General features: G+C 47.7%; 1 protein-coding gene across 1 annotated transcript in view; it reads left to right on the forward strand.

The window, feature by feature from the left end:
- LOC142311225 (gastrula zinc finger protein XlCGF66.1-like) overlaps positions 1-22,144 on the forward strand; it is a 48,540-nt gene that overhangs the window by 5,764 nt on the left and 20,632 nt on the right. The window contains exon 2 of the mRNA XM_075349442.1: positions 13,703-13,814. Within this exon, the coding sequence (XP_075205557.1) occupies positions 13,737-13,814 (78 nt within the window). The 5' untranslated portion in view covers positions 13,703-13,736. The remainder of the gene's footprint in view (positions 1-13,702; positions 13,815-22,144) is intronic.

A 22,144-nucleotide genomic window follows, 5' to 3' on the forward strand; every position in this document is an offset into this window, starting at 1 on the left:
GCATGACAGTGGCTCCGTCTGCATCATAGTCAGTGGCACCGTCGGCGCATATGTCCACAACTCGTTTTGCAGGGGGATTCGGACGGAAGCCCCAACTGTACCACTGAACAGAGGCTGGAACGCTATGTGGACGGGCCCTAACATGATATCCAATGAGTGCCTGTAACATTGATGTATCTGGTGCAAACCATTTTCACTGATAAACGCAATTATCTTTCAAAGGAATGGAACTTGAAGAGAACCTGTCAGCACGATTTTGTAACTTAAAGTGAATGGCGCTGTAATGCAGATTATATTGATACCTTTGGTGACAAAATCCACTTTGTAGTTCTTTGAAGTTTTCTGCTAATTAGATTTTGGTGCACAGGGGCCGGACTGTACACTGGGCCTTGTCCTCCCTGTCTGTGATTCCCCAGCCCCTCCTCCTGCCTCTGGTCTGTGAAAGACATATACGTGTGTCTAGTAGGTGATAGAGCTATACACATGTGTGTCAAGCAGGCGGTGGAGCCATACACGAGTGTGTCAAGCGGGCGATGGAGCTATACACGAGTGTGTCAAGTGGGTGGTGGAGCTATATGCGAGTTTGTCAAGCGGGCGGTGGAGCTATATGAGAGTGTGTCAAGCGGGCGGTGAAGCTATGCGCGGATGTGTCAAGTGGGCGGTGGAGCTATGTGCGGATGTGTCAAGTGGGCGGTGGAGCTATGCGCGGGTGTGTCAAGCGGGCGGTGGAGCTATGCGCGGGTGTGTCAAGCGGGCGGTGGAGCTATGCGCGGGTGTGTCAAGCGGGCGGTGGAGCTATGCGCGGGTGTGTCAAGCGGGCGGTGGAGCTATGCACAGGTGTGTCAAGCGGGCGGTGGAGCTATGCGCGGGTGTGTCAAGCGGGCGGTGGAGCTACAGTTGAAACTAGAAGTTTACATACACTATCTAAAAATACACATCTGCAGGTTTTTCTCACTATCTGACATGAAATCAGAATAAAGCTTTCCCGATTTAGGTCAATTAGGAACCAAAATTATTTCTATTTGCTAAATGCCAGAATAATGAAAGAGAGGGAATGTTTTAAGTCATTTTTATTACTTTCTGCAAAGTCAAAAATTACATACACTATAAGAGTACTATATCTTTATACAATATGGGACCGCCCATATAATGATGTCATGTGTTTAGAAGCTTCTGATAGGTTTATTGGCAACATCTGAGTTAATCAGAGACACACCTGTAGATGTATTTTAATTCACATCTGAAACACACTGCTTCTTTGTGTAGTGTCATGGGAAAGTCAAAAGAAGTCAACTCTCAGGAACAGAATTGTGGACTTGCACATGTCTGGTTCATCCTTGGGTGCAATTTCCAGACACCTGAAAGTGCCTTATTGCTATTTATTTTCCAGCTACCCTGCACACTATACAGGGATTAGTTTACGGAAAGACAGGGATAGGCACGTGATCGGCGAGGAGGGGAAAGAACCCATATAGGGACGTTAGTGAGTGCAGGGATCAGCCTCAGGTGAGTTTAGGAGGTGACCCTGCTCCCCTTTACCTAGCGCCAGGGCGCACCATTGTATTGTGTACCCTATGTGTTGAGGTGGTCATCGGTGATTTCAGTGTAACTAGCGGAACCCCGGTAATCACAACATGACCGTGGTGGAGCCATACATGTGTGTGATAAATGGGTGGTGGAGCTATACTTGTGTGATGAATGGATGGTGGCGCCATACGTGTGGGATAAATAGCTGGTGGAGCTGTATGTGCGTCACAAGTGGGTGGTGGAGCTATACACGTGTGTGACAAGTGGGTGGTGGAGCTATACAAGTGTGTGACAAGTGGGTGGCGGAGCTATACACGTGTGTGACAAGTGGGTGGCGGAGCTATACACGTGTGTGACAAGTGGGTGGCGGAGCTATACACGTGTGTGACAAGTGGGTGGTGGAGCTATACACGTGTGTGACAAGTGGGTGGCGGAGCTATACACGTGTGTGACAAGTGGGTGGCGGAGCTATACACGTGTGTGACAAGTGGGTGGCGGAGCTATACACGTGTGTGACAAGTGGGTGGTGGAGCTATACACGTGTGTGACAAGTGGGTGGCGGAGCTATACACGTGTGTGACAAGTGGGTGGCGGAGCTATACACGTGTGTGACAAGTGGGTGGCGGAGCTATACACGTGTGTGACAAGTGGGTGGTGGAGCTATACACGTGTGTGACAAGTGGGTGGCGGAGCTATACACGTGTGTGACAAGTGGGTGGTGGAGCTATACACGTGTGTGACAAGTGGGTGGTGGAGCTATACACGTGTGTGACAAGTGGGTGGCGGAGCTATACACGTGTGTGACAAGTGGGTGGTGGAGCTATACACGTGTGTGACAAGTGGGTGGTGGAGCTATACACGTGTGTGCAAAGTGGGTGGTGGAGCTATACACGTGTGTGTGACAAGCAAATGGGCAGCTAAACAAGTGTGTAACGCGCAGGTGTTTGAACATTATGCACTTATGATGGAGTGTTTGGCGAAACTTAAAGAATGTTTAATGCCTCTCTGAAGATTTTTGGCTCATAGGGTTAATTTAGTCCATATATGTAGAGTCCATGCTTCTCTGCATATACAGTGGGTACGGAAAGTATTCAGACCCCTTTAAGTTTTTCACTCTTTCATTGCAACCATTTGGTAAATTTAAAACGTTATTTTTTTTTCTCATTAATGTACACTCTGCACCCCATCTTGACAGAAAAAAAACAAATGTAGACATTTTTGCAAATATATTAAACAAGAAAAACTGAAATATCACATGGTCATAAGTATTCAGCCCCTTATGGTGAACATTGGTGGACAGCCATTTTCAGGTCTCTCCAGAGATGCTCAATTGGGTTTAGGTCAGGGCTCTTACTGGGCTGGTCAGGAATGGTCACAGAGTTGTTCTGAAGCCACTCCTTTGTTATTTTAGCTGTGTGCTTAGGGTCATTGTCTTGTTGGAAGGTGACCCATCAGCTAAGTCTGAGGTCCAGAGCCCTCTGGAAGAGGATTTCTTCCAGGATATCTCTGTACTTGGCCTCATTCATCTTTCCTTCACTTGCAACCAGTCATCCTGTCCCTGCAGCTGAAAAACACCCCCATAGCATGATGCTGCCACCACCATGTTTCACTGTTGGGATTGTATTGGGCAGGTGATGAGCAGTGCCTGGTTTTCTCCACACATACTGCTTAGAATTATCCTCAAAAAGTTTTATCCTCGTCTAATCAGGCCAGAGAATCTTATTTCTCATAGTCTGGAAGTCCAAGTGTTTTGTGTTTTTTTTTTTTTTTTTTTTGCAAACTCTATGTTGGCTTTCATGTGTCTTGCACTGAGGAGAGGCTTCCGTCGGGCCACTCTGCCGTAAAGGCCTGACTGGTGGAGGGCTGCAGTGATAATTGACTTTGTGGAACTTTCTCCCATCTCGTTACTGCATCTCTGGAGCTCAGCCACAGTGATCTTGGGGTTCTTCTTTACCTCTCTCACCAAAGCTCTTCTCCCATGATTGCTCAGTTTGGCTGGACGGCCAGGTCTAGGAAGACTTCTGGTGGTCCCAAACGTCTTTCATTTTACAATTATGGAGGCCACTGTGCTCTTAGGAACCTTGATAACTGTAGAAATTCTTTTGTAACCTTGGCCAGATCTGTGCCTTGCCACAATTCTGTCTCTGAGCTCCTTGGGCAGTTCCTTTGACTTCATGATTCTTATTTGGTCTGACATGCACTGTGAGCTGTGAGGTCTTATATAGACAGGTGTGTGCCTCTCCAAATCAAGTCCTATTAGTTTGATGACTCCAATGAAGGAGTAGAACCACCTCAAGGATTATCACAAGGAAATGGACAGCATGTGACTCAAATATGAGTGTCTGAGCAAAGGGTCTGAATATTTATGACTATCTGATATTTCAGTTTTTCTTGTTTAATAAATTTGCAAAAAAAAATCTACATTTCATTTTTTTTCTGTCAAGATGGGGTGCAGAGTGTACATTAATGAAAAAAAAAGAACTTTCTTGAATTTACCAAATGGCTGCAATGAAACAGAGTGAAAAATTATAGAGAGGCGGACAAGAGTTTTTGAAGTGCAAAAAAATTACAATTTTTATTAGACACAGTGGGGATAAACATCCAAAACGTCATTAAAAGCCAGTTAAAATATTAGTGACGGGTTGCCACCACACATAACAGTAGCATGGGCTGGGGTGTGCACATATACGACATATGATTAACAATATCAAAAATGCAGGGAAGGCATGTGGGTATAATACATCAGATAGCTGTCTCTCTCAAAGTCAAGTGACAAAAACACATTGTGGTGCAATACTGAGAACAGCTCATATTAGATAAATGGCCCCACTGACGACCCTGCACCGGCCAGTAACATTACCTATGGCACCATGCACCAGTCCTGCCAGGTGAAAGGGTGGGGGATTCCGTCAGGAAACAAGTTTCAGGATGACCTACGTACGTTTCGATATTAGGTAAATGACAATCTTCATCAGGGAGGAGGTGTCTCGTGCCACACATCCCCGGTAACAGCCCTTTAAATGTGCAGTAATGATTACCACGGACCTGGAAGTCTCACTGTCGGCGATCGCGTCAGCGTGTTGACCGAAATCGCGCGAGACGCTGGCCGTCACGTCATGATCACGCATGCGCGGGAGTGGGGACACGTCACCAAGGCTCCCGCGCATGCGCGCGACGTTTAGACATCCGCGACTGCGCGCGCACGAGCGACACCAGGCGCGATCGCACGGAGACAACTGAGCAGCATAACAGTAAGTAAACATAATCAAATCTCTCTACAGGTGGAACAATTCAGTAATGTTCAGGATTTTGAAGACGTGACAGCGTCATGTAAACAAGTCCATCCTTAGGTTTTCGTAGAGATCTTAGTTTTCACAGGGCGGTCATATGGTTAGTTTCTAGGTCCTATTAATGAAAGGACATATACAAATTACACAAGCCTGACCTTCAGGGAGGGATGCACAAGTGAATACGAAGTTAAAAAAGATTAAAAAGTTAAAAGGACAAAGGATGCAGGTGAGGGGAACAAATGGCAAGTTCACAACAATATCATTAAACAGTTAGATTACACATAAAATAAGGTATACATGACAGAGCCACATACACCTAATGTCGTGAAATTCAATGGTCTCCAGGAGAGAGAATGGTATATGTAGTCAGCATCATATTGTGCCTATAAAAAGGGAGCATAACTCACTGATTCATTTAAACCTCTGGGAACCAATGTGTCCAAAGTCACTATCCATTTGGTCTCACACTGCGCCAGGCGTTTCTTGAGATCACCACCTCTGACTCCCCCTGTTATTATATCGATTCCTCTTACCTTTAGTTTTGAGGGGTGACAGGAGTGATGTGATCTGAAATGCCTGGGCAGTGTTTTAAGTATGGTCGGATCTTCCTCTGTTTTAGCCGCAGCAATGTCCCGTACATACTCCCTGACCCTAATGCGGAGCTCCCGGGAGGTGAGTCCCACATAGGTCAGGGGGCACGTACATGTGGCAAAATACAGCACATGTGTAGTTCCACATGTGATGTAATGCTTGATGTTGTTATAGGTCTTCCGTCCATCAGATGAGCAGAATGTATTGCTCCGAAGGACATTGCTGCAGGCCACACAGTGGCCACAGGGGAAACATCCCTGAGGAGGTCCGTGAGACCCAAATGGGTTCACTCTAGGTGGAACATAGTGGCTCTGGACCAAGAGGTCCCTCAGATTTCTTGCTCTCTTGGAGGTCATTAAGGGATCCAGAGCAAGTGTTTCAGCCAGTAATGGGTCAGTCATTAAGACCGGCCAATGCCTCTTCAAAATCTGACGCATAGTCCCCCACTCCTGATTATGTGTTCCAATGAATCTCATCGCGATATCATGTTGTGCCTGCTTTGGAGCATCCATGAGTAGCTGCAGCCGGGGGGTCTTTTTGGCCCGATTATAGCCGGCCCTGATGCTTCTACCGCTATAGCCCCGTTCACGGAATCGATCCCTGAGATCAGCCGACTGAGCCTCGAAACTGCCAGTGGAAGAGCAAATCCGTCTCATCCTCAAATACAGCCCGGTCGGGATGGCGCAAATTGTTGAGGGGTTATGGTCAGATGAAGCGTGTAGCAGAGCATTGACGGACGTCTCCTTACGAAAAACGTCCGTCTGGATCGATCCCCTCTGATCCACCTGAATCATAATATCAAGGAAGTCGATCCTGCATCTGCTACTTTTGTAAGTGAGCTTGATGTTAAAGTCATTGATGTTTAGCTGCCCCATAAATAGGTCGAGCTGCTCAGCTGAACCTTGCCACACAAACAAGACGTCATCTATATATCTTAACCAGCACTGCACATGGGCGCTAAGCCCGGAACCCTTGTCTGCAAAAACCAACCTCTCACAGTAACCCAGGAAGAGGCCAGCATATGAGGGCGCACAGGCCGTGCCCATGGCAGTGCCGCGTTGCTGTAAATAATAGACATCTTTGAAGACAAAGAAGTTGTGTGACAGGGCAAACTTGAGCAGCTCGATTATCATTAATCATTCATTAATAGGACCTAGAAACTAACCATATGACCGCCTTGTGAAAACTAAGATCTCTACGAAAACCTAAGGATGGACTTGTTTACATGACGCTGTCACGTCTTCAAAATCCTGAACATTACTGAATTGTTCCACCTGTAGAGAGATTTGATTATGTTTACTTACTGTTATGCTGCTCAGTTGTCTCCGTGCGATCACGCCTGGTGCCGCTCGTGCGCGCTCAGTCGCGGCCGTCTAAACGTCGGGCGCATGCGCGGGAGCCTTGGTGACGTCTCCGCTCCCGCGTATGCGTGATTATGACGTGACGGCCAGCGTCTCGCTCGATTTCGCTCGACACGCTGACTTGATCGCCGACAGTGAGACTTCCGGCTCCGCGGTAATCATTACTGCACATTTAAAAGCCTGCTACCGGGGATGTGTGGCATGAGACGCCTCCTCCCTGATGAAGATTGTCATTTACCTAATATCGAAAAGTACGTAGGTCATCCTGAGGCTCGTTTCCTGACGGAATCCCCCACCCTTTCACCTGGCAGGACTGGTGCATGGTGCCATAGGTATTATTACTGGCCGGTGCAGGGTCGTCAGTGGGGTCATTTATCTAATATGAGCTGTTCTCAGTATTGCACCACAATGTGTTTTTGTCACTTGACTTTGAGAGAGACAGGTATCTGATGTATTATACCCACCACATGCCTTCCCTGCATTTTTGATATTGTTAATCACATGTCTTATATGTGCACACCCCAGCCCATGCTACTGTTATGTGTGGGGGCAACCCGTCACTAATATTTTAACTGGCTTTTAATGACGTTTTGGATGTTTATCCCCACTGTGTCTAATAAAAATTGTAATTTTTTTGCACTTCAAAAACTCTTGTCCTCCTCTCTATAACATGTCAATGAGTTTGTACTAACTGGGCTGGGTTCCAGCAGAGCCTGGACCCACCCTCTACTTGCTGTGGTTTTCTGGAGTACCCTCTCCTTTATCATATTTATTCTGTTTACCACAGATAGCTCTCCAGTCACCATGACTTTTCGGGCCAGGGATAGCACCTGGCAATTACAGATGGACGATGTCCTTAAGACTGGTGGGGTCTCAGGTGACGGGAACGATGGCATTCAATCTGAGGAGATGATCATGACCAAATATAAAGATCTACTTAAAAAACGCACTAGATTGTGGTGGAATAAGGCATTCCTTGGCAAGTATTTAGAGAAAGACCTGGTACCTAGGGGACTCCGTGTGCAGGTGTTTCCCTCTTTTCCTTTGGAGGATGAGACCTTTAAAACTAAATGGGAGGAATTAGCACAGACCTGCTCTCGAGGTTTTCTGGGCTTATTCTGGGATCACAACTCCTCCTCATTGGCCTCAATTGAAAACGAATTGGAAGTATTGGAAAACAAACTGGTAGAGGTCTGTTCACCTGTTGTCGTGACCCGCTTCTATGCTGATATTGATAAAGAACTTGAGAAATGGGAGCGGGAAATTAGGACCTTCAAGCTGAAAAAACTGAATAGGGATATTCAGGACTACACCCTGCGGAGAGCATATAGATGGAGAACTGACACAACCAGAGGACGTACTGGGGATACTGCCAACAAAACCCCCCGTTCGAGATCCTCCTCGATTGTGTCACAGACCTCTGCGGGCGGATCCTCCTCCGGGGCCTCAGTGAACTCTGTGGATATCGGTGAGACGGTTGGGGCGCGTGTCAAACACAGAGTCCGGCCACCCGTGACGTATAATAAGAACAAACGCCAAGGGAACAGACTCCAGGTATTAAACTTATCTTCACGGGTGCTCACTGTGGCTCAGGTGGAGGTCCTTTCGAGTGGTCTCACTTTCTCTCCCTCTAACTCTTTCCACCTTTTTTCAGCTTTGAAGGATCTTAATTAATTCTCGCGGAAATTAACTCTCAAAAAACTTTTTTACAAGTGGAATGCTGGGTCCGACAACCAGGCGGAAAGAGAGGCCATACAAAATCTTGAGGATCTACTCCAGGAACAGGAGACTCCGACAGCAGGTATGTTCCCAGGTGCCCTTTTACCTAAGTCAACAAAATTCCCCCCATTGTCAATTAGCCCTGCAATTGATATATTTACTAAAATGGTCAGAGAGGACTTTAAAAAGATCCCGACTAATCGGAGAGCTGACAATCTAACCCATCCCCAAAGGAAGGCTTTGATTGAATTGCAGGGTTTCCGTGACATTGTGATAAAACCTGCTGACAAAGGGGGGAATATTGTGGTGCTCTCCTGTGACAAATATGAACACGAGGTTTTTAGACAACTCCGTGACAGGAACACCTACAGTTAGGTCCAGAAATATTTGGACAGTGACACAAGTTTTGTTATTTTAGCTGTTTACAAAAACATGTTCAGAAATACAATTATATATATAATATGGGCTGAAAGTGCACACTCCCAGCTGCAATATGAGAGTTTTCACATCCAAATCGGAGAAAGAGTTTAGGAATCATAGCTCTGTAATGCATAGCCTCCTCTTTTTCAAGGGACCAAAAGTAATTGGACAAGGGACTCTAAGGGCTGCAATTAACTCTGAAGGCGTCTCCCTCGTTAACCTGTAATCAATGAAGTAATTAAAAGGTCTGGGGTTGATTACAGGTGTGTGGTTTTGCATTTGGAAGCTGTTGCTGTGACCAGACAACATGTGGTCTAAGGAACTCTCAATTGAGGTGAAGCAGAACATCCTGAGGCTGAAAAAAAAGAAAAAATCCATCAGAGAGATAGCAGACATGCTTGGAGTAGCAAAATCAACAGTCGGGTACATTCTGAGAAAAAAGGAATTGACTGGTGAGCTTGGGAACTCAAAAAGGCCTGGGCGTCCACGGATGACAACAGTGGTGGATGATCGCCGCATACTTTCTTTGGTGAAGAAGAACCCGTTCACAACATCAACTGAAGTCCAGAACACTCTCAGTGAAGTAGGTGTATCTGTCTCTAAGTCAACAGTAAAGAGAAGACTCCATGAAAGTAAATACAAAGGGTTCACATCTAGATGCAAACCATTCATCAATTCCAAAAATAGACAGGCCAGAGTTAAATTTGCTGAAAAACACCTCATGAAGCCAGCTCAGTTCTGGAAAAGTATTCTATGGACAGATGAGACAAAGATCAACCTGTACCAGAATGATTGGAAGAAAAAAGTTTGGAGAAGAAAGGGAACGGCACATGATCCAAGGCACACCACATCCTCTGTAAAACATGGTGGAGGCAACGTGATGGCATGGGCATGCATGGCTTTCAATGGTACTGGGTCACTTGTGTTTATTGATGACATAACAGCAGACAAGAGTAGCCGGATGAATTCTGAAGTGTACCGGGATATACTTTCAGCCCAGATTCAGCCAAATGCCGCAAAGTTGATCGGACGGCGCTTCATAGTACAGATGGACAATGACCCCAAGCATACAGCCAAAGCTACCCAGGAGTTCATGAGTGCAAAAAAGTGGAACATTCTGCAATGGCCAAGTCAATCACCAGATCTTAACCCAAGTGAGCATGCATTTCACTTGCTCAAATCCAGACTTAAGACGGAAAGACCCACAAACAAGCAAGACCTGAAGGCTGCGGCTGTAAAGGCCTGGCAAAGCATTAAGAAGGAGGAAACCCAGCGTTTGGTGATGTCCATGGGTTCCAGACTTAAGGCAGTGATTGCCTCCAAAGGATTCGCAACAAAATATTGAAAATAAAAATATTTTGTTTGGGTTTGGTTTATTTGTCCAATTACTTTTGACCTCCTAAAATGTGGAGTGTTTGTAAAGAAATGTGTACAATTCCTACAATTTCTATCAGATATTTTTGTTCAAACCTTCAAATTAAACGTTACAATCTGCACTTGAAATCTGTTGTAGAGGTTTCATTTCAAATCCAATGTGGTGGCATGCAGAGCCCAACTCGCAAAAATTGTGTCACTGTCCAAATATTTCTGGACCTAACTGTATAAGAGACTCCCCTCCAACCCCCTGACTGTGTTTTCTACTGAACTCACCGCGATATTACGAAGGGCTCTGGACACCGGTCTGATCAATAAAAAAATGTTTGACGGACTGTGTAAAAAATACCCCAGGGTCCCTACATTTTACATACTGCCCAAAATCCATAAAGATGCTGTCAATCCGCCTGGGTATCCGATTGTGTCCGGCTTAGAGGGTTTATGTGACCAATCTGCAAATTTATAGACCATCACTTAAAATCTCTAGTTGAGACATTGCACTCTTATGTCCAGGACACCACGGACGTCCTTAGGCGCATTGACGGCATCTTTCTGGAGGATGATATGATCCTTGCCACAGCCGATGTTGAGAGCCTCTATACGTGCATATCTCACACAGATGGAATACGAGCTGTCCGTTTCTTTCTTGAAGTGTCCGGTCGGAGTGGCGGGTTGAGTGAGTTGATAATCGAGCTGCTCGAGTTTGCCCTGTCACACAACTTCTTTGTCTTCAAAGATGTCTATTATTTACAGCAACGCGGCACTGCCATGGGCGCGGCCTGTGCGCCCTCGTATGCTGGCCTCTTCCTGGTGTACTGCGAGAGGTTGCTTTTTGCAGACGAGGGTTCCGGGCTTAACGCCCATGTGCAGTGCTGGTTAAGATATATAGATGACGTCTTGTTTGTGTGGCAAGGTTCAGCTGAGCAGCTCGACCTATTTATGGGGCAGCTAAACATCAATGACTTTAACATCAAGCTCACTTACAAAAGTAGCAGATGCAGGATCGACTTCCTTGATATTATGATTCAGGTGGATCAGAGGGGATCGATCCAGACGGACGTTTTTCGTAAGGAGACGTCCGTCAACGCTCTGCTACACGCTTCATCTGACCATAACCCCTCAACAATTCGCGCCATCCCGACCGGGCAGTATTTGAGGATGAGACGGATTTGCTCTTCCACTGGCAGTTTCGAGGCTCAGTCGGCTGATCTCAGGGATCGATTCCGTGAACGGGGCTATAGCAGTAGAAGCATCAGGGCCGGCTATAATCGGGCCAAAAAGACCCCCCGGCTGCAGCTACTCATGGATGCTCCAAAGAAGCAGGCACAACATGATATCGTGGTGAGATTCATTGGAACACATAATCAGGAGTGGGGGACTATGCGTCAGATTTTGAAGAGGCATTGGCCGGTCTTAATGACTGACCCAGTACTGACTGAAATACTTGCTCTGGATCCCTTAATGACCTCCAGGAGAGCAAGAAATCTGAGGGACCTCTTGGTCCAGAGCCACTATGTTCCACCTAGAGTGAACCCATTTGGGTCTCACGGACCTCCTCAGGGATGTTTCCCCTGTGGCTACTGTGTGGCCTGCAGCAATGTCCTTCGGAGCAATACATTCTGCTCATCTGATGGACGGAAGACCTATAATATCAAGTATTACATCACATGTGGCAAAATTCACCACATGTGTAGTTCCACATGTACGTGCCCCCTGACCTATGTGGCACTCACCTCCCGGGAGCTCCGCATTAGGGTCAGGAAGCATGTACGGGACATTGCTGCGGCTAAAACAGAGGAAGATCCGACCATACTTAAAACACTGCCCAGGCATTTCAGATCACATCACTCCTGTGACCCCTCAAAACTAAAGGTAAGAGGAATCGATGTAATAACAGGGGGAGTCAGAGGTGGTGATCTCAAGAAACGCCTGGCGCAGTGTGAGACCAAATGGATAGTGACTTTGGACACATTGGTTCCCAGAGGTTTAAATGAATCAGTGAGTTATGCTCCCTTTTTATAGGCACAATATGATGCTGACTACATATACCATTCTCTCTCCTGGAGACCATTGAATTTCACGACATTAGGTGTATGTGGCTCTGTCATGTATACCTTATTTTATGTGTAATCTAACTGTTTAATGATATTGTTGTCAACTTGCCATTTGTTCCCCTCACCTGCATCCTTTGTCCTTTTAACTTTTTAATCTTTTTTAACTTCGTATTCACTTGTGCATCCCTCCCTGAAGGTCAGGCTTGTGTAATTTGTATATGTCCTTTCATTAATAGGACCTAGAAACTAACCATATGACCGCCCTGTGAAAACTAAGATCTCTACGAAAACCTAAGGATGGACTTGTTTACATGACGCTGTCACGTCTTCAAAATCCTGAACATTACTGAATTGTTCCACCTGTAGAGAGATTTGATTATGTTTACTTACTGTTATGCTGCTCAGTTGTCTCCGTGCGATCGCGCCTGGTGTCGCTCGTGCGCGCGCAGTCGCGGCCGTCTAAACGTCGCGCGCATGCGCGGGAGCCTTGGTGACGCGTCCCCGCTCCCGCGCATGCGTGATCATGATGTGACGGCCAGCGTCTCGCGCGATTTTGGTCAACACGCTGACGCGATCGCCGACAGTGAGACTTCCAGGTCCGCGGTAATCATTACTGCACATTTAAAGGGCTGCTACCGGGGATGTGTGGCACGAGACACCTCCTCCCTGATGAAGATTGTCATTTACCTAATATCGAAACGTACGTAGGTCATCCTGAAACTCGTTTCCTGACGGAATCCCCCACCCTTTCACCTGGCAGGACTGGTGCATGGTGCCATAGGTAATGTTACTGGCTGGTGCAGGGTCGTCAGTGGGGCCATTTATCTAATATGAGCTGTTCTCAGTATTGCACCACAATGTGTTTTTGTCACTTGACTTTGAGAGAGACAGCTATCTGATGTATTATACCCACATGCCTTCCCTGCATTTTTGATATTGTTAATCACATGTCTTATATGTGCACACCCCAGCCCATGCTACTGTTATGTGTGGTGGCAACCCGTCACTAATATTTTAACTGGCTTTTAATGAAGTTTTGGATGTTTATCCCCACTGTGTCTAATAAAAATTGTAATTTTTTTGCACTTCAAAAACTCTTGTCCTCCTCTCTATAACATGTCAATGAGTTTGTGCTAACTGGGCTGGGTTCCAGCAGAGCCTGGACCCACCCTCTACTTGCTATGGTTTTCTGGAGTACCCTCTCCTTTAAGAGTGAAAAATGTAAAGGGGTCTGAATACTTTCCGTACCCACTGTAGTTTATATACAATTATATGTCTGTATCTAAACTGTACTTGCACGTTAAATCAATGCTGTGCTCTGCTGAATGTCCGTCACTCTGAAGCCTCTCCATATCTTTTCCACAAGGTGATTTTTCTCCTCTCTGAACAAGTCACCACAGATGGAGCAGCCCAGGAACGAGATCTTCCAGAAGATAATAAGTCTCAATCTAGAGATCATTTGTCTGCTAACCGGAGAGGTGAGCGATTCTGGGATTGTGTCTCGTGACATCACTCGTAGGCCGTACTGACGCTACATTTGGCCTATACATTTTACATGCCTATAAAGTCATTTCTAACAAGTAAGTTGGGTTTTTGGTGTACAGTCAGCTTGAATACATTGGTAAAGCCTTTAAAGGGAACCTGCCAGGTCCAATATGAACCATGAGCAGTTCTGGGTGTATATTGCTAATCCCTGCCTAACCAACCCTGTATACACTAGCATAGATAAAGAGATCGTTAGAAAAAGTATTGCTAAAGATCTTTTATCGTATGCTAATGAGTGAGGGGACTAGTCCCCTGAGCGTGAGTTCCCCTTGACAGTCGGCTCCATTAGCATGTTAGTACGCCCCTGTGGGTGTGCTAACATGCTAATGAATACACATCACAGGATGATCTCACTCACCTCTCCCCCGCCATAGCGTCTGACGCTGGATTTCAGTGCGTATAACCCCGGAGTTTAAAGCCAAGACGTGTACACCCGGTTTCATAGTGCGCATGACCCAAACTACAGGGTCATGCGCACTGAGCCGAAATCCCCCGTCGGATGCGATGGCGGCGGAGAGGTGAGTGAGATCATCCTCTGACGCTGAACATTCATTGGCATGTTAGCACACTTACAGGGACATAGTAACATGCTAATGGAGGTGATTAGCAAGGGGAACTAACGCCCAGGGGACTAGTCCCCGCGCTCATTAGCATATAGTGAAAGATCTTTAGAAATACTTTTTCTAAAGATCTCTGTATCTATGCTAGTATATACAGGGACTGTTAGGCAGGTATTAGCAATATGGACCCAGAACTGCTCGTGGCACTGGGTGCATATTGCACCTGACAGGTTCCCTTTAATATTTTTACTACATTTTTCATTTACATTTAAATCATTCACAGTATATTATTTTTACAATGAGTTTGATGTATGAATAGTCTAAGACCGGTTCATGTGTACAGGATTTGACATTTGAGCATAGAAAAATACTGTAAGCTTCCAATGCACAGCCTTTCAGAAGTGTACACGAGTTACAGTTGACAATCGATGTATGTGGTTGTCTCCATTGTAGTTTATGGCAGTTGAGTTTATAATGCAGAGCTGCGTGCACCTATGGCTTTCTCCTCCCTGGAGCGCTAACTAAGTGAAAAGGCGACCACCATTCTTCTCCTTCTGGACTCTTTTCTGTCTGTTATTTATGGGATATAATTTTGCTTGCGAGAAATGCCTCAGATGATATTCCTATAAGATTTATTGCAGCCCTAGGTAGTACCGTATTTTTCGGACTATAAGACGCACCGGACCGTAAGATGTACCCTGATTTTAGAGGAGGAAAATAGGAAAATAAAATTTTAAGCAAAAGATGTGGTCATGACACGTTGTTATGGGGCGAGGATCTGCTACTGACACTGTTATGGGGGTGATGTCCCCAAATTCTCTATTAAGGTACCCCATCCTGGTAATGATCCTCCTGCCTTGCATATTATCCCCATCCTTGTATATATGTACCCCATCTTGGTATATATTCCCATCCTGCTATATACTGCCATCATGGTATAGCCCCCATCCTGCTACATAGCGCCATCCTGCTATATACCGTCATCCTGCTATATACCGCCATCCTGCTATATACCGCCATCCTGCTATATACCGCCATCCTGCTATATACCGCCATCCTGCTATATACCGCCATCCTGCTATATGCTCTCATCATGCTATATACTGCAATCCTGGAATATGCCCCCATTCTGCTATATACCCCCATCCATCCTGCTATATACCCCATCCATCCTGCTATATACCCCCATCCATCCTGCTTTATAAACCCATCCATCCTGCTATATGACCCGCTACATGTGGCACACAAAAAAAAAAATAAACGTTTATACTCCTCTTTCCTCACTCCATGCAGCATCGCTCCTCCTCCTGTCTGTGCCGGCAGCAGCGCCGCTGGAGTGTGGAGCCGTCACCGTTGTCTGCAGCATCGCTCGTCCTCCTGTCTGCCTGTCAGCTGACCTGTGTGGAGACTAGCGCTGCGCACAGCGATGACATCATCGCTGTGCTCACCGCTCTCTACCCAGATCAGCTGGCCGGCAGACAGGACGAGATTGCAATGCTGCAGACAACGGTGACGGGTGAGTATACTGTACTTATTCACTGCCCCCTGCGCTGCTGATGATGATGCGCGGGGGCAGTGAATACAGCCGCACATGAGCACTCCAGGCTGTAGTTGCCAGGGGTGATCACGCAGGTCGGCCCTTTAGTATGCGCGCACCCCCCCGCCCATCATCCCGCCCACCTGTCAGCACCGGCTTCAGCGCTGCGGGATGATGGGTGGGAGGATGGGCGCGCATATGAAATGAGCGGGCCCACGTGGTCACGGCAGGCTTCTACAGCCTGCTCATGCCACCGATGACCCGATCTACCACAGCACCCTCATTTCCGTAGCCACATTCAGACTATAAGACACACCCCCCACTTTCCCCCAACATTTGGGGGGGAAAAAGTGCGTCTTTTAGTCCGAAAAATACGGTAATTCAGTTTTACCATATGGCTCTCTGACCAGAAAAGCTTGTGCATTCCTGCGCTATGCCTTAGAGCACATGTGTCAATCTCTGACCCGCTGGCTGATTTTATTTGGCCTGCGATGCCAGGCAGCAATTATTCTGTATGGAGGACTATATGGGGCCCATTATTCTGTATGGAGGACTATATGGGGCCCATTATTCAGTATCGATAACTATATGAGGTCCATTATTTTATATGGAGCCCATTATTCTGTATGGAGTGATATGTGGGGCTCATTATGCTGTATGGAGGACTATGTGGGTCCCGTTTTTCTGTATCGAGGACTATGTAGGGCTCATTATTCAGTATCAACGACTATGTGGGGCCCATTATTCTATATGGTGGACTATGTGGTGCCCATTATTCTGTATGGAGGACTATGTGGGGCTCGCAAATAGGTTGGCTCAGGAATTGGTCCAAGTTTTTAACTTTCGCCCTCTGGGTATTTGATGTCGACATTTCTGAGAGTCAGCAAGTGCTACTTTGAAGCTGACCTGATTGATTCAGCCAGCTTCAGTTCCTCTGAACTGTCTACCATGCTGCAAAGGCAAAGCTGCCTCTGCTAGTGGAATGTAAGGCTACTTTCACACATCCGGTTTTTGCTCTGCGGCACAATACGGCGCTCTGCAGAAAAACCGCAACTGTTTTTTTTGCCGCCGGTTGCGGGTTTTTTTGCATAGACTTACATTAGTGCCATATTGTGCCGCATGGGCTTGCGTCCGGTCCGGTTTTTGCCGCATGCGGCAGATTTAGCCGATGCTGCGGCCGGATGGAATGATGCCTGCAACGTTTTTTGCTCAGGCAAAAAAAACGCATCGCGCCGCATCCGGTCGCTGCGGCGCATTTTTCAATGCATGCCTATAGACGCCGGATGCGGCGCGATGCGGAAAAAAACGCATCCGGCTGCCGCATGCGGTTTCTTCCACTGCAAATGCTCAGTAGCGTGCCGCAACCGGAAAAAAACGGACGGGCCGCATGTAAAACTTATGCAAAGGATGCAGTGTTTTCGCCGCATCCGTTGCATAGGTTTCACAGCCGGATTGAGCCGCACTGCTCAAACCGGATGTGTGAAAGTAGCCTTAGGCGGGCTTTGCACACTGAGACATCGCAGGTGCGATGTTGGTAGGGTCAAATTGAAAGTGACGCACATCCGGCATCGCATGCGACATCGTAGTGTGTAAAGCCTAGATGATACGATTAACGAGCGCAAAATCGTCGTAATCGTATCATCGGTGCAGCGTCGGCGTAATCCATAATTACGCTGACGCGACGGTCCGATGTTGTTCCTTGCTCCTGCGGCAGCACACATCGCTGTGGGTGAAGTCGCAGGAGCGAGGAACATCTCCTACCGGCGTCACCGCGGCTTCCGTAGGATATGCGGAAGGAAGGAGGTGGGCGGGATGTTTACATCCTGCTCATCTCCGCCCCTCCGCCGCTATTGGCCGCCTGCCGTGTGACGTCGCTATGACGCCGCACGACCCGCCCCCTTAGAAAGGAGGCGGGTTGCCGGCCAGAGCAACGGTCGCAGGGCAGGTGAGTGCATGTGAAGCTGGCGTAGCGATAATTTTCGCTACGCCAGCTATCACACGATATCGTACCTGCGACGGGGGCGGGACCTATCGCGCGCGACATCGCAGCATCGGCTTGCGATGTCGCAACGTGCAAAGCCCGCCTTAGAGTGCTGGTCCAAACTGTGAATCTTCAGTAGCGTGTTTCTCCCCTGACAACCAGGAAGCCGGTAGGCAAAGAAGCAGTACATTCCTGAGAAACAGGATTACAACACTTCATTAAATCACAATGGTGCTAATCTTCGTGCAGATCCGTCTCACAGCAAACTGGACATCCGTGGTAGATATTGCCCTAAAGGCCACTTTAAACATTAAATGTATGTTGGGCGAATAATACTATATTTACTATGAGAGAACTATTACCAGACATGTGCCTTATTCCTGAGAGACAATACCTTCAGGAGACCGACATCGGGCGTGCCTGATCGATGTTTCCCCATACAATAAATTGTCTTGTGCTCCTAGACTGTCGGCCAAACCCATCAATATTGAGAGGGGGGAAACGCTGCAGTATTTCAGAGAAAAACATACTTTAATAGCTGGCCGAGGACCAAGCCACCCAGTAGACTAGCTAGACAGTGGGGTCCCAGTGGCTTCTCCTTACCCACTCCCCTACCCTCCTGGACTGCCTGCTTGTACAGGGAGAGACCTGTCTGCCTGAATGGCTACTAAAATATGTAGCAGCATTGCAGAGTCAAATGTACGTGAGTGAAATCATACAGCCAGTGCCTGATACATGCTGCCCGTGAGGGAAATCATACAGCCAGTGCCTGATACGTGCTGCCAGTGCGTGATATTATACAGCCAGTGCCTGATGCATGCTGCCCGTGAGGGATATCATATAGCCAGTGCCTGATACATGCTGCCCGTGAGTGATATCATACAGCCAGTGCCTGATACATGCTGCCAGTGCGTGATATTATACAGCCAGTGCCTGATACATGCTGCCAGTGCGTGATATTATACAGCCAGTGCCTGATACATGCTGCCAGTGCGTGATATTATACAGCCAGTGCCTGATACATGCTGCCAGTGCGTGATATTATACAGCCAGTGCCTGATACATGCTGCCCGTGAGTGAAATCATACAGCCAGTGCCTGATACGTGCTGCCAGTGCGTGATATTATACAGCCAGTGCCTGATACATGCTGCCAGTGCGTGATATTATACAGCCAGTGCCTGATACATGCTGCCAGTGCGTGAAATCATACAGCCAGTGCCTGATACATGCTGCCCGTGAGTGATATTATACAGCCAGTGCCTGATATATGCTGCCCGTGAGTGAAATCATACAGCCAGTGCCTGATACATGCTGCCCGTGAGGGAAATCATACAGCCAGTGCCTGATACGTGCTGCCAGTGCGTGATATTATACAGCCAGTGCCTGATACATGCTGCCCGTGAGGGAAATCATATAGCCAGTGCCTGATACGTGCTGCCAGTGCGTGATATTATACAGCCAGTGCCTGATACATGCTGCCCGTGAGTGATATCATACAGCCAGTGCCTGATACATGCTGCCCGTGAGTGATATCATACAGCCAGTGCCTGATACATGCTGCCCGTGAGGGAAATCATACAGCCAGTGCCTGATACATGCTGCCCGTGAGGGAAATCATACAGCCAGTGCCTGATACATGCTGCCCGTGAGTGAAATCATACAGCCAGTGCCTGATACATGCTGCCCGTGAGTGATATCATACAGCCAGTGCCTTATACATGCTGCCCGTGAGGGAAATCATACAGCCAGTGCCTGATACATGCTGCCCGTGAGGGAAATCATATAGCCAGTGCCTGATACATGCTGCCCGTGAGTGAAATCATACAGCCAGTGCCTGATACATGCTGCCCGTGAGTGAAATCATACAGCCAGTGCCTGATGCATGCTGCCCGTGAGTGATATCATACAGCCAGTGCCTGATACATGCTGCCCGTGAGTGAAATCATACAGCCAGTGCCTGATGCATGCTGCCCGTGAGTGATATCATACAGCCAGTGCCTGATACATGCTGCCCGTGAGTGATATCATACAGCCAGTGCCTGATACATGCTGCCCGTGAGTGAAATCATACAGCCAGTGTCTGATACATGCTGCCCGTGAGGGAAATCATATAGCCAGTGCCTGATGCATGCTGCCCGTGAGTGAAATCATACAGCCAGTGCCTGATACATGCTGCCCGTGAGTGAAATCATACAGCCAGTGCCTGATACATGCTGCCCGTGAGTGAAATCATACAGCCAGTGCCTGATACATGCTGCCCGTGAGGGAAATCATATAGCCAGTGCCTGATACATGCTGCCCGTGAGTGAAATCATACAGCCAGTGCCTGATACATGCTGCCCGTGAGTGAAATCATACAGCCAGTGCCTGATACATGCTGCCAGTGCGTGAAATCATACAGCCAGTGCCTGATACATGCTGCCCGTGAGTGATATCATACAGCCAGTGCCTGATACATGCTGCCCGTGAGTGAAATCATACAGCCAGTGCCTGATACATGCTGCCAGTGCGTGAAATCATACAGCCAGTGCCTGATACATGCTGCCCGTGAGGGAAATCATATAGCCAGTGCCTGATACATGCTGCCCGTGAGTGAAATCATACAGCCAGTGCCTGATACATGCTGCCCATGAGTGAAATCATACAGCCAGTGCCTGATACATGCTGCCAGTGCGTGAATCATACAGCCAGTGCCTGATACATGCTGCCAGTGCGTGAAATCATATAGCCAGTGCCTGATACATGCTGCCCGTGAAGGAAATCATATAGCCAGTGCCTGATACATGCTGCCCGTGAGTGAAATCATACAGCCAGTGCCTGATACGTGCTGCCAGTGCGTGATATTATACAGCCAGTGCCTGATACATGCTGCCAGTGCGTGATATTATACAGCCAGTGCCTGATACATGCTGCCAGTGCGTGAAATCATACAGCCAGTGCCTGATACATGCTGCCCGTGAGTGATATTATACAGCCAGTGCCTGATATATGCTGCCCGTGAGTGAAATCATACAGCCAGTGCCTGATACATGCTGCCCGTGAGGGAAATCATACAGCCAGTGCCTGATACGTGCTGCCAGTGCGTGATATTATACAGCCAGTGCCTGATACATGCTGCCCGTGAGGGAAATCATATAGCCAGTGCCTGATACGTGCTGCCAGTGCGTGATATTATACAGCCAGTGCCTGATACATGCTGCCCGTGAGTGATATCATACAGCCAGTGCCTGATACATGCTGCCCGTGAGTGATATCATACAGCCAGTGCCTGATACATGCTGCCCGTGAGGGAAATCATACAGCCAGTGCCTGATACATGCTGCCCGTGAGGGAAATCATACAGCCAGTGCCTGATACATGCTGCCCGTGAGTGAAATCATACAGCCAGTGCCTGATACATGCTGCCCGTGAGTGATATCATACAGCCAGTGCCTTATACATGCTGCCCGTGAGGGAAATCATACAGCCAGTGCCTGATACATGCTGCCCGTGAGGGAAATCATATAGCCAGTGCCTGATACATGCTGCCCGTGAGTGAAATCATACAGCCAGTGCCTGATACATGCTGCCCGTGAGTGAAATCATACAGCCAGTGCCTGATGCATGCTGCCCGTGAGTGATATCATACAGCCAGTGCCTGATACATGCTGCCCGTGAGTGAAATCATACAGCCAGTGCCTGATGCATGCTGCCCGTGAGTGATATCATACAGCCAGTGCCTGATACATGCTGCCCGTGAGTGATATCATACAGCCAGTGCCTGATACATGCTGCCCGTGAGTGAAATCATACAGCCAGTGTCTGATACATGCTGCCCGTGAGGGAAATCATATAGCCAGTGCCTGATGCATGCTGCCCGTGAGTGAAATCATACAGCCAGTGCCTGATACATGCTGCCCGTGAGTGAAATCATACAGCCAGTGCCTGATACATGCTGCCCGTGAGTGAAATCATACAGCCAGTGCCTGATACATGCTGCCCGTGAGGGAAATCATATAGCCAGTGCCTGATACATGCTGCCCGTGAGTGAAATCATACAGCCAGTGCCTGATACATGCTGCCCGTGAGTGAAATCATACAGCCAGTGCCTGATACATGCTGCCAGTGCGTGAAATCATACAGCCAGTGCCTGATACATGCTGCCCGTGAGTGATATCATACAGCCAGTGCCTGATACATGCTGC

The sequence above is a fragment of the Anomaloglossus baeobatrachus genome, chromosome 5 (genome assembly GCF_048569485.1).
Source record: "Anomaloglossus baeobatrachus isolate aAnoBae1 chromosome 5, aAnoBae1.hap1, whole genome shotgun sequence".
NCBI lineage: Eukaryota > Metazoa > Chordata > Amphibia > Anura > Aromobatidae > Anomaloglossus > Anomaloglossus baeobatrachus.